The following is a 13,090-nucleotide window of genomic DNA, read 5'->3' as shown; positions in this document are numbered from 1 at the left end:
GATATGAGCACTAATGTTCTAATGGCTAATACTATCCATTATATTATTTGGTATTGTATTCTATGAAAGGAAGGGAGATGTAGGGTAATGTTATGCAGCCAACAGCTCCCCCTGGGGGCACTGATTGATGTATACTTGCCCTGTGTAACATGCCTCAGTTGCGTTATGGGCACAGCCGGTGAATACATGTTACTAAGCGACACAGCCCGACTCTGTCTGTTATTTATATGCACCTACACTTGCAACACTATGCCCGCCTGGCGAAAGTCGTCACTGTCATGTGAAAAGAAGCGGTTGGCGATGTATCGGAGGAGGCATGAGGCTCGGTAGAGGGGGTGAAGCAGCGACCGGGACGGCAGGAAAGATTGGGGTAATTGGCTGGGTGCAGTTGGGGAGAAAAAGGGGGAAAAATAAATCCAAAGAGAAAACATTTTAGTGATTGGTCCTACACATTTCAGCTGGGCTACACCAATTGTCAGTGGATGCTTTCCAAGCTAATCCCTCGCTTAGTTATCTTGTTGGCAATAGTTTCCTTGTGAGTAAAGTATTGCTTCAACATTGCTGCTTCAAAACACCAGACCAAGTCTGACAAAAGATGCTTATAAAAACAACACATGTATCGTTCATTACATAATCAGACCTTCCGTTCAGAACTTTGTACCAGAGCTTCATAAGCAAGAGCACAAGAGGGATACTTTGCTTGAGTTGGTTAAAAGAGGGTGCTGATAACAGCTGACATTTGCAAGTCCAGAGTCTTTATGAGCTTATCATGAGCGCAACAACAATAAATGATGCCGTTTGTACCACTCACATTTGATAATGATCATGATTATGTAACAAGTAAATAGCTGAAACTGTAAAATATTACTTCGTTAAAGAGCTTCGCTGTGGATAGATAATGCCAGTTTATTTACCGAAGTCAGGATGAAGTACCCATTGTGGGTTCTCTCTCTTCACCTCCTTTGTCCCTACAGCTACCAGAATCATGGTTTGGATGGGCAGGAGGAATTCATGCTTCTTGCTGGACCTTTAACAGACAACTTTGCCAGCAACTCCGACAATGAGGCAAATAACACCTTCGACTGTACTCAACCTCTACCTAAACGCTCCAGAGACTACTTTGGGTACCTCCAGAGCAGGGGGGTCACCCACTTCAAGGTACCTTTGTCATGGACTCACCTCCTGCCAACAGGCCTCTCCAGCCAACCCCAGCTGTCCGTAGTGACCTGCTATCAGACTCTGCTGAGACAACTAGTGGAGGTGGGTCTCCAGCCTCTGGTTGTTCTTCATGGCTCTACTGTACCAGAGGCCCTCAGATCAAAATATGGAGACTGGGAGAGCCCGAAGTTGTTGGAGGCGTTTAAACAGTATGCAGAGTTTGCCTTTCTAGAGTTTGGAGAACTCGCACAATTCTGGATAACACTGAGTCGCCTTGATGATCCAAAGGTTGAAAGGCAACCAGCAGATGTTGCCAGGTGGCTAAAGAATATCCTCCAGGTTAATGGTGAAATTTATCAGCTCTATCATCGTTTGTTTCCGGGCAAAAGTAAGTAGTGAGGAGAGAGCAGTTACAAAGACTAGACTGATAAGATTAATCCGTGTCTTGATCATAATTAACTCTAAATGTATTTTGACACTATAAATGAATCTTTCATTAAAGCAAGAATCTGTCAGGGCTGAGATCAAACTCACACACAGAACACACCAGACAGAGGCAGAAGAAAAGTAAGAGTATTTTACTGGACAAGCAAAGCAGAGTATAAGACAGACAGTGGTACGGTACACAGTGACAATCAGAGTCAGGCAACAGTTGAAAGCCAGCAGACGAGAGGAGTCCAGGAAAAAAACAGAATAGGCATCCAGGAAGTCGGGTAATACAAACAGACCTTGCAAAGGCACAAGACTATCTGGCAAAAACTGGGGGGAGACGATAGGTGTAAATACGCAAGGGGATTGATAGCTAATACAGAACAGCTGGTGAGGTGCAGGTGGAGAGAAGGAAGCTGGGTGGTGGACTACCTGGATGCAGAGCTGGAATGGCCGGCAGGGTTCTTGACAGAATCCTTCAATAATGGTTATCTCCTGAATATTTATACTATATGTGTTTATAGATTTTATCTCCTTCCACAAATGTCCTTGTATTTGGTTTATGTGATGATAACAAAAAGGGATTTCAGTTCTCATTTGAAAATATTGTTTTCGATACTCTGTTCACAATCATTCACTGAGTATGAACATTATGTCCCATATTGTCATTCTCTGTAGGACTTCTTTATGACCAAGTGACTATCTTTTCTTGCATGTCACACACTTTACTTTATCATTTATTGCACTCAGGATGTATGTGTACTATTGTGCTTCTCTGAGAAGCTTTCTGTAGGTAAACACCAGTTAAGATTGCCATCGTAACTTTTAAACTTCCCCCCTATCGATGGGTTAGTGCACTATTGTGTGGCTTGCCAGAGAGGGGCAGTAGTTGGGACACACACACACACACACACACACACACACACACACACACACACACACACACACACACACTTTCCCTTAAGTGCCTTTGCTGTTTTTATATATTTTCAGATAGACGTGTGTCACTGGGGTTGAGTGCTGAGGATGTTTTGATTCTTTCACGGGTCAAAGTCCCTGCTATGGTAAGTGCTATGGGCTGGTATGTTCATTTGTACCATGGTAAACTAGTGTAACCCAGTTAAAACACGTGGTTATAAGGGGTGATGCTATAGTATAAATAGTGTTAAAAACATTTAAATAGGGTTTAGTTTAAAAGGGTTTAAGAAGGTTAAAATCATTTTTAAAAGTGTGATGTGTTTTTGTTTATTAAAGAGTGTCCTATACAAAGAGTATAATGTTTTCCTGGAAACTGTCTAAACCAGCATTTACGGGGGTGCATGAGTACAGGTCGGGGAGGTGTTTCGGCACGGACGAGAGAGGGGAGGGACGGTGGACGACGGAGCCGGAAGGTAGCGGCGAGTGAGCGCGATACAGATAACGTCTGTGTAGTATGTTAAGTCTAGAGTGCACCAAGTTCCATTGTGTAATTTATATCTTAGGATTGTTTACACAACAGTCGGGGTGAGAGTATAAATTATATATTATCAGAACGTGAGGAATTTCTACCCGAAATTCAAAGACCGTTTAGGCGTGTGCTACTGCTAATGCTAAGCGCTCGACGTGTAGCTTAGAGTCTGTTCATTACCCGTGAACGGACATTTGCTAGCTTAAGTTTAACTAGCTCAGCTGAACTGTTCGAGGGGTGAGCTGCTGCTTACAACCACCAGAGGGCAGAGCAGAGACCTGGGACGAGGTTTGGAGCAACCAGGGCTTCACTCAGCGTGTTTCTGGCGACGCGGGAGAGAGGATAGACATCAGACGGTGACTGTGCGAGATGCCGGCCTGCTGCTAAACCTGCAACCGTGACGGTTGAAGAAAGACAAACCGGGAACATTGTCTCAGGTACCACACTTTTTCTTTTGCTCACGGAGGAGCGAAGGGGCCGTTAAGTTTTGGGCCACAACGATCACAAGCACCGAACCAGGCCTGCAACTTTATATTTTGTTTTAACATAATTTTGGTTTTGCCGGCTTTAGGGGACAGTATCCAGGTGTGTGTGTGGGCCCACGAATTATATTGGTTGAATTTAAGTGACATTGAGATTGGTTAATTGTGATTTTCTAGGAGAATCCATTTGGTGTTAAAGTGTAGTGTTTTGTTATGCACTTAGTGTTGAAAAACCTTAACAGGGTTTTCCTGAAGAAAGGGAAATTTCAGTTTGAAGAACATTCCTATTATTATTTTATTTTTTCATTTTAAATCAAAACTCATTCTTTAGTTAAGTAAATAATTGAGACTTCTTCTTCTTCTTCTTCTTTCGGCTTGTTCCCTGTTTCCCAGGGGTTGCCACAGCGGAATCGACAGTTTCCATCGGTGCCCTGTGAGGGCACAACACCGATGGCGGTCTTGTCAATCCGCATAATGATCTGGCAAGATTTTACGTCGGATGCCCTTCCTGATAAGTAAATAATTGAGACTTATTTTTCTATAAAACCTGAGTTGTGTGATTGTATTATACTTACCTGCTTAGAGGGAATGATTTCATATTGAAGGAGACATACAGACACATTTGGTTAGAAATCTTTATTAAAACCATAACTTTAAAGGTAGCTTTAAAGGTAAGTTCATAATAGGTAGGTTTAAAAAACTGCAGGTATGTACGGTAAAAAGGGATCCAGGACAATAATTAAAACTGAGTTAATCAGGGTTAAAATTTATTAAAAGAACCCAAAAGCCCTGCACTTATTAATATAACTGTTGAGGGGAGCGCTACATAAAATGGAGGCACCGCTGGGATAGTCTTGGATTTCTCAGTTAAACTAAGTCAAAGTACAAAGCTAATTTACAGTGTTAAAATGGAAAGAACTGAATTAGTGTCAGAGCTAAAGAGCTGGTGCCGTGGTGAGGGTTTGGATGAGACTCATGCGCTGATGACCATCGTCCCAGAAGAAGTGGAGATCAGTGAAGTTGAAGAAACCCTTCAAACTTTCAAGTGTTTAGGACGGGTGCGTGTCCGTGGGAGGAATTTCAGTGCAAGACTAAACTGACGGATGGTCTTGTGTGAGAGCAGAGAGACTGTTCAGGAGAGAGTGTTCCTCCTGAAGTTGTGCCTATTGATGATGGAGAGGCTTGGCCTATTATCATCATAGGAGAGGCGCAGGCAGCCAGTGAAGAGTTTAATACTAAAATAAAAGGGTTGCTGCAGGCTGAAGGAAAGACAATGGAGGACCATAAATCATTATTACTCAGTGCACCCCCGCCCACTACTTCCACTGAATTGATCCTTCGCACTGTCGGAGATTTATTGGACAAGACAACAAAACCAGATGATAGTGGGAGTTATTGTCGACTACGCATGTTCTCACGAGGCTTACCAACCCCACCAGGTGAGGAACCCTTTGACCATTGCCTAGAGCAAGCACGTCTTATGGTGGAGGAGACTGAATGCTCTGAGAGAGAGAAAAGACACAGACTAATGGGAAGCTTGAAAGGGCCTGCACTAGAAATCGTAAAGGCAGTGCGGCACACCAACCCTGATGCCAGCCCAAAGGAGTGATTGGAAGCCCTCGAAAGTGCTTTTGTAAATGCTGAGTCTGGAGATGATCTCTACTTCGCATTCCGATTGATGTAACAGCAAAAAGGAGTGAAGTTATCAGATTTCCTCAGACGTCTAGAGTGGTCTCTAGCTAAGGTGATTCAAAGAAGTGGCCTCCTTGCTAGCTACATGGATAGAGCCCGATTGGAGCAACTGCTGAGGGGTGCTACAGCTTCAGACTTGATGCTGATCCAGCTGCGCTTGAGAGAAAGGAAGGCAGGGCCCCCAAACTTTCTGCAGCTTTTGACTGAGATTCATGAGTACGAAGTTTCTAGGAAGAAGTTCAGTGCCTCAGTACACCAAGTACATGCTAATCCAGAAGTGTATATAAGGCAAGCTGAAATCCAGAGCTTAAAGGCTGAAATAAAAGAGCTAAAGTCAATGGTTGCCTCAGTAATGACCAAATCAGCCCATGTCAAAGATGATTACATAGAGGATACACCCAGGAGTGCACCACCTGGCCCAGAGAACCGACAGGACACCGAGCTGGCTGCCTTGAAAATAACTGAAACGACTAAAGCAGAAAGCTAACAACAAGATATCTGAGCAAGATGCTACAGTTACAGTTTCGACCATGGAGGCTTCTAAACAGGTTTCCAACCCCCCCCCCCCCCAAAGGAGCATCAAAAAGGTCAAAGGAGAATTTCTGCTATCGATGTGGTGAGAATGGACATTTTACTACAAAGTGCCACAATCCTGAGAATCAAGCTAAAGTTATCAAGAAGCTAATCCACGCTTTGAAGGTGACAAAAGACAAACAGCAGTCTGGCGATGCCACTACCAGTGAAGTTAACTGTGAGGTTACCACGTCAAGGCCTGCTGGCATCCCTGAAGGCTTGATTGGCCCACCCAGCATCGTACCAGTGAAGGTGAATGGACATGGTTGTGATGCCTTGTTTGATAGTGGCTCTCAGCTCACCATTATCTTCGAGTCTTGGTATCAAACTCACCTGTGTGATGTCCCAATACGCCCAGTGACTGGTCTAGCCCTGTGGGGACTAAGTGAATCTGAGCTCAGCTACCCCTATCGTGGGTATGTAGTGGTCGACTTTGAATATCCGGCGAAAGTTGCAGGTGCTGATCAGACTGACACAGCCCTTGCTCTTATCTGCCCCAAGCCTCGAACTGCCGACCAGACTCCTGTCATTGTTGGGACCAATGCCAGTCACATCCGACGTCTTGTCCAGCAATGTAAAGAAAATGGCATTGACATCACCCAGACACTGGGGATACAAGTATGTTACAGAGATACAGAGCTAACACCACCCAGCACTGCAGCAGCCCTTGAAGAGGAGGATGATATTGGCTGTGTGACATGGCAAGGCCCCAGCCCACTGATTCTACCTCCTGGTGGTGACTGTAGTGCAATCTGCATAGTCGAGTACAAACGCCAGATTGATAAAGAAATCCTAATGGTGGACTCATCGCCTGTAGCTCCACTCCCAGCTGGTGTACTACTTCAGCCCATGGTTGTGCCCAGTGAAAAACTGAACATCAACCATTTCAGAATCTTGGTCCAGAATGAGTCCTCGACAGAGACCGTTATACCAGTGGAACAGTTATTGGTCATATGTATCAGACAGATGCAGTCATTTCCCTCACACCATCCAAGACAGCTGCAACAGAGTTTGATGCTAACCTGATCAAATTTGGAGACTCACCTGTCTCAGAGGAGTGGAGAGAAATACTCTGTCAAAAGTTATCCACAAGGTCCCAGGTGTTTTCTCTACACGAATAGGATGTCGGGTTGGCAAAGGGAGTAGAGCACACGATCCGGATGTCAGATCCATGGCTCTTCCGGGAACGCTCCCGTCGCCTGGCTCCAGCTGATCTTGAAGACGTGAGAAAGCACCTCCAAGAACTGTTGCGTGCAGGGATCGTCAAGGAGTCTCATAGTTCCTATGCATCCCCAATCGTGATTGTTCGCAAAAAGAATGGGACCTTAAGGATGTGTATTGACTACCGATCGTTGAACAGCCGAACAATCCCAGATCAGTACACAACACCCTGTATTGATGATGTCCTCGACTCAATGATAGGGAGCAAGGGGTTCTCCGTACTTGATCTGAGGAGTGGCTATTACCAAATTGCCATGGCCGAGGAAGACAAGGAAAAGACTGCATTTGTCTGCCCACTGGGATTCTTCCAGTTCGAGAGGATGCCGCAGGGGATAACTGGAGCTCCAGCCAACTTCCAAAGCTTAATGGAGAAGGCTGTGGGTGACAGGAACCTGTTCGAGGTCCTTGTCTACCTCAGTGACCTGATTGTGTTTGGCCAAACTTTGGAAGAGTATGAAGAGAGACTTCTTAAAGTCCTTGATCGTCTGGCAGAGGTTGGATTGAAGATCTCGGTTGACAAATGTCAATTCTGCCTGCCAAAGGTTAAATACCTTGGACATATTGTGTCGGGCGACAGAGTATCGCCTGACCCAGCCAAGATAGAGGCAGTTACAAATTGGCCACAGCCCACACACCTGAAGGCTCTACAATCCTTCTTAGGGTTCTGCGGCTATTACCACCAATTCATAGCCAACTATGCAGCCATTGTCAAACTGTCATCTGAGCTCACAAAAGGCTATGCCCCTACCCAGAGGGGTAAGAAGCAAGACAAAGACAACACAAAGATTTACCTGAAAGAGTTTGAGCCCTTTGGTGAGGGGTGGGACCAGTCCTGCACTGAGGCGTTCCACAAGATTATCTACTGCCTTACCCACGCACCTGTGTTGGCTTTTGCAGATTCCAACAAGCCATACATCCTGCATGTAGATGCCAGCCTAAAAGGGCTTGGCGCCGTCCTCTATCAGGAGCACATTGAGGGTCTGAGGCCTGTTGCCTTCGCCAGCAGGAAGCGGAAAACATCAGAAAGGAACTACCCAATTCATCACTTGGAGTTTCTGTCCCTTAAGTGGGCTGTCGTGGATAAATTCCATGATTATTAGTACGGGGTCAGATTCACCGTACGTACAAACAATAACCCGCTAACCTACGTGCTCTTGACTGCATAGCTCAGCACTGTAGGGCGCAGTTGGCTCTCTGCCTTATCCACCTACGACTTTGATGTCCAGTACTGACCTGGCAGATACAATATAGATGCAGACCTGCTCTCAAGGAATATGCCTGATGAAAGTCCAGAGGAATGGGAGAACATTCCACAGACTGGTGTGAGATCCATCTACAAACGAATCTGCATCCCTGGGTCCATGAGCAGTCCACCAATATATGTGGACCAGTTGGGAGCTTCTCCTGATTGTGTGCCTGATATTTATGCTTTCCCCACACACTTAGAGTTAAAGAAATTGGGGCAAATGTCAAAGCAGGAGCTCATTAAAGCTCAGGAATATGATGCAGTCATCAGATCTGCCGTACAAGCTGTAAAACAAGACAAATGGTCTGAGGAGAATGCATCCAGTCCAGAACTGTCTCGTCTCAAAAAAGAGATGGGGAAGCTGGTGATGAAAGATGGGCTACTCCATCGCTTAAGCAAGCGGCCCTCCGGAGAGGAACTCACTCAACTCGTCTTACTAAGAGAGTTCAGAGAAGTTGTGCTGAAGGCCACACATGATGATCTGGGGCACGTTGGTATAGAGAGAACTACAGACCTGTTGTGGAGCAGATTCTTCTGGCCTAAACTGGCATGGGATGTGGAGCAGTACATAAAGAACTGCGGAGAGTGTGTCACCCGAAAGACCCCTTGTCATAGAGCAGCGCCATTACATCATATTGTGAGCAGTGGACTTATGGATCTTGTTTGCATCGATTTCCTGTCCATGGAGCCGGATTCTGTAGGCATTAGCAATGTGTTGGTGGTCACAGGTCATTTCACACGCTATGCTCAGGCTTTCCCAAGCAGAAATCAGAAAGTGCAGACGGTCGCGAAGATCATGGTGGACAAGTATTTCATACATTATGGACTGCCAGCAAGAATTCATTCAGATCAGGGGAGAGACTTTGAGAGTCAGTTAATCAAAGAGCTCTTGAAGGTGATGGGAATCCGAAAGTCACAGACCACAACGTGTCACCCACAGGGAGACCCGCAGCCCGAAAGATTCAACAGAACTCTACTTTCTGGGCTGTGAGAAGAAATGGCAGTGGAGCAAACACATTGGATACTTGGTTCACGCCTACAACAGTACCAAATGTGATGCTACAGGGTACTCGCCCTATTTCTTAATGTTTGGCAGAGAGGCAAGGCTTCCCATAGACTTGTGCTTTGGAACCTCACCTGATGGCAAAGCTGAGGGTTGCCATTCACGCTACGTAGCCAAGTTGAAAGACGACTTGCATGGAGCCTACAAGCTTGCCTCTGAAGCTGCCTATAAGACTCACCAAAGCAACAAGAGGTCCTATGATAAAAGAGTGGGATTCCAGACATTGGATATCGGCGACAGGGTGTTGCTAAGGAATTTAGGATTGAAAGGGAGACACAAGCTGGAGAGGTGGTGGAGTCCTATCCCTTACGTGGTGTTGGGAAAGATGCCCAACCTTCCAGTGTACAAAGTAAACCCAGAAGATGGAAGAAGAGAAGTCAAGACCCTTCATCATGATCATCTCCTGCCGATTGGACAGCTGGTGAGAATGCCAACATTGAAGACTGAGGACAACTCACAGGTCAAAACAAGAGTTGAGACACGAAAGAGATCAAAGAAAGCCTTACCCAAAGCTCAGGAAGCTCTTCAAAAAGTGCAGGAGTTTGCAGATTCCTCTTCAGACTTGGAATATTACGGACCCGAGAAACCCTACAGTACCTACCTGAAGGAGATCCTGCGAAAGGAAAGAAATACTGCTGGACAGTCAACCTTCATTCAAAATGACAGTGATTCTTCTCAACAGCCAGATGGAGATCCTGCTGAGGACAGCTTGTCAGAGGGTAACAGTTTAGAGGAGGAGCACTGCAGTATGAGAGAAGAGGATGCAGATCAAGACTCAGTCCCTGAGGAAGAAAGTGATCCCGAGTCTGATAACCCTCACCAGGATGAGCACCAGGAGTCAGTCACTAAGCCTGAAGTGATTAGCAGACCTGAAACCCATTCAAAAATAATAGTGAAGCCAGACATTAAGTTAACTTGTGATGAGCCTGGTAGAGCAAAAGATCAGCCTCTCACCATTGTGCATAGAGGTGTTATCATTAAGATTGGCAAGAGTTAATTTAAACTACTTCCTGCACCCTTTCCACTAGTTCACTTTAAAAACTTAAGGACATTTGTTTGATGAGGACATCAAAAACATTTAGAAGGGGGAGGGTGTAATCCAGTTAAAACATGTGGTTATAAGGGGTGATGCTATAGTATAATTAGTGTTAACATTTAAATAAGGTTTAGTTTAAAAGGGTTTAAGAAGGTTAAAATCATTTTAAAAAGTGTGATGTGTTTTTGTTTATTAAAGAGTATAATGTTTTCCTGGAAACTGTCTAAACCAGCATTTACGGGGGTTAATGACATGGTGCAGGAGTACAGGTCGGGGAGGTGTTTCGGCACGGACGAGAGAGGGGAGGGACGGTGGACGACGGAGCCGGAAGGTAGCGGCGAGTGAGCGCGATACAGATAACTTCTGTGTAGTATGTTAAGTTTAGAGTGCACAAACCATTGTGTAATTTATAGTTTAGGATTGTTTACACAACAGTCGGGGTAAGAGTATAAATTATATATTGGCGGAACGTGAGGAATTTCTTCCCGAAATTCAGACCGTTTAGGTGTGTGCTACTGCTAATGCTAAGCGCTCGACGTGTAGCGTAGAGTCTGTTCATTACCCGTGAACGGACATTTGCTAGTTTAAGTTTAACTAGCTCAGTTGAACTGTTCGAGGGGTGAGCTGCTGCTTACAACCACCAGAGGGCAGAGCAGAGACCTGGGACGAGGTTTGGAGCAACCAGGGCTTCACTCAGCGTGTTTCTGACGACGCGGGAGAGAGGATAGACATCAGACGGCGACTGTGCGAGATGCCGGCCTGCTGCTAAACCTGCAACCGTGACGGTTGAAGAAAGACAAACCGGGAACATTGTCTCAGGTACCACACTCGTTCTTTTGCTCACGGAGGAGCGAAGGGGCCATTAAGTTTTGGGCCACAACGATCACAAGCACCGAACCAGGCCTGCAACTTTATATTTTGTTTTAACATAATTATGGTTTAACCGGCTTTAGGGGACACTATCCAGGTGTGTGTGTGTGTGTGTGTGTGGGCCCACGAATTATATTAGTTGAATTTAAGTGACATTGAGATTGGTTAATTGTGATTTTCTAGGAGAATCCATTTTGGTGTTAAAGTGTAGTGTTTTGTTATGCACTTAGTGTTGAAAAACCTTAAGAGGGTTTTCCTGAAGAAAGGGAAATTTCAGTTTGAAGAACATTCCTATTATTATTTTATTTTTTCATTTTAAATCAAAACTCATTCTTTAGTTAAGTAAATAATTGAGACTTATTTTTCTATAAAACCTGAGTTGTGTGATTTTATTATACTTACCTGCTTAGAGGGAATGATTTCATATTGAAGGAGACATACAGACACATTTGGTTAGAAATCTTTGTTAAAACCATAACTTTAAAGGTAGCTTTAAAGGTAAGTTCATAATAGGTAGGTTTAAAAAACTGCAGGTATGTACGGTAAAAAGGGATCCAGGACAATAATTAAAACTGAGTTAATCAGGGTTAAAATTTATTAAAAGAACCCAAAAGCCCTGCCTTTATTAATATAACTGTTGAGGGGAGCGCTACACACAGGTTCCTTTAAACCAGTGTTTCTCAACCGGGGGTCCGGGGACCCCTAGTGGTCCGTGGTGTAATTGCAAGGGGTCCGTGAAAATAACATATCTTTAAAAAAAAGATCCTATGACATTTATAGAAATAGGATTATTTTACTCAAATGTGACTGAGACCTTTATCTACCTAAACTATAAAGGGTAACAGGACTTTTTTCTCTAATTACATCTGTTTCACAAGTGTAATTTATTGTATTTTAATAAGCAATCTCGCTCCAGTTTGCATTGTTAAAAGTTACCGCATAAAAATTCTGTTGTTACATATATCTGAAAGTTACTGAATACATATTCCGTTTTGTTACATATATCTGAAAGTTACTGCATAAGAATTCTGTTTTGTTAACTATATCTAAGTTACAACTGAAAGCTCTTATTTTTGCCCCAAAGAGTGAATAAATGCTATAATGCAATTTAAAATGCAGTTTCTACTGTTTCTATCAAATTGCAACCCCCTCCCCCAAGATCAGGTGGAGGGGTCCTCAGGGTAGATCAAAAATACACAGGGGGTCCAGGACCCCAAAAAGGTTGAGAACCACTGCTTTAAACCACAAACCACACAATTAAAGACTTTATTAGAGCTCTCTGGATATTTCCATCTACCTCAAAGTTTGAGAAATTGACAGATTAATGTTTTGTAGTTTTAGTAGAGGAAAAAAGTATGCGCACATCCAGAAAGAAATATTAAGGTGCAAGATGAAAAATGCAAAACTAGAACAAAGGAGTAAGAGCTGCTCACCTAAATGGTCCCAAATACTGTTTGCAGACTGTACTCCTTTGTTCTGGTATTTTTTAGTGACAAAGTATTTAGGCATACTCATTTGAATAAGTGGCTTTGTTCTTTTGACTGATTACTTCATTGACTGACTGATTCCTTTTACTTACATCCTCTTCAACTTATTAAACCTAAACCATAAAGAGCGTGACATCTTTGACAACATCGAAAAGGATAGATTCTTTTTTTTTCTTTCCCCCTTTTTCTCCCCAATTACAGTCCATCCGGAAAGTATTCACACCCTTTCACTTTCCCCACATTTTGTTATGTTACAGCCTTATTCCAAAATGGATTAAATTCCTTTTTTTTCTCATCAATCTACATACAATACCCCATAATGACAAATTGAAAAAGGTTTTGTAGAATTTTTTGCAAATTTATTAAAAATAAAAAACTGAAATATT

At 43.8% G+C, this 13,090-nt stretch overlaps 1 protein-coding gene across 1 annotated transcript in view; it reads left to right on the top strand.

Moving 5' to 3' along the window:
- Positions 1 to 924: 924 nt before the first annotated feature.
- Positions 925 to 13,090, top strand: part of LOC130120722 (lactase/phlorizin hydrolase) — a 31,567-nt gene continuing 19,401 nt past the window's right edge. Inside the window, exons 1-2 of the mRNA XM_056289423.1 lie at positions 925 to 1,546; positions 2,581 to 2,651. Coding sequence (XP_056145398.1) covers positions 925 to 1,546; positions 2,581 to 2,651 — 693 coding nt within the window. The remainder of the gene's footprint in view (positions 1,547 to 2,580; positions 2,652 to 13,090) is intronic.

Source organism: Lampris incognitus, chromosome 11, assembly GCF_029633865.1.
Source record: "Lampris incognitus isolate fLamInc1 chromosome 11, fLamInc1.hap2, whole genome shotgun sequence".
In the NCBI taxonomy this organism is placed as follows: domain Eukaryota; kingdom Metazoa; phylum Chordata; class Actinopteri; order Lampriformes; family Lampridae; genus Lampris; species Lampris incognitus.
The sequence above is the reverse complement of the archived record's forward strand: the minus strand, read 5'-3'. Positions and strand labels throughout refer to the sequence as shown.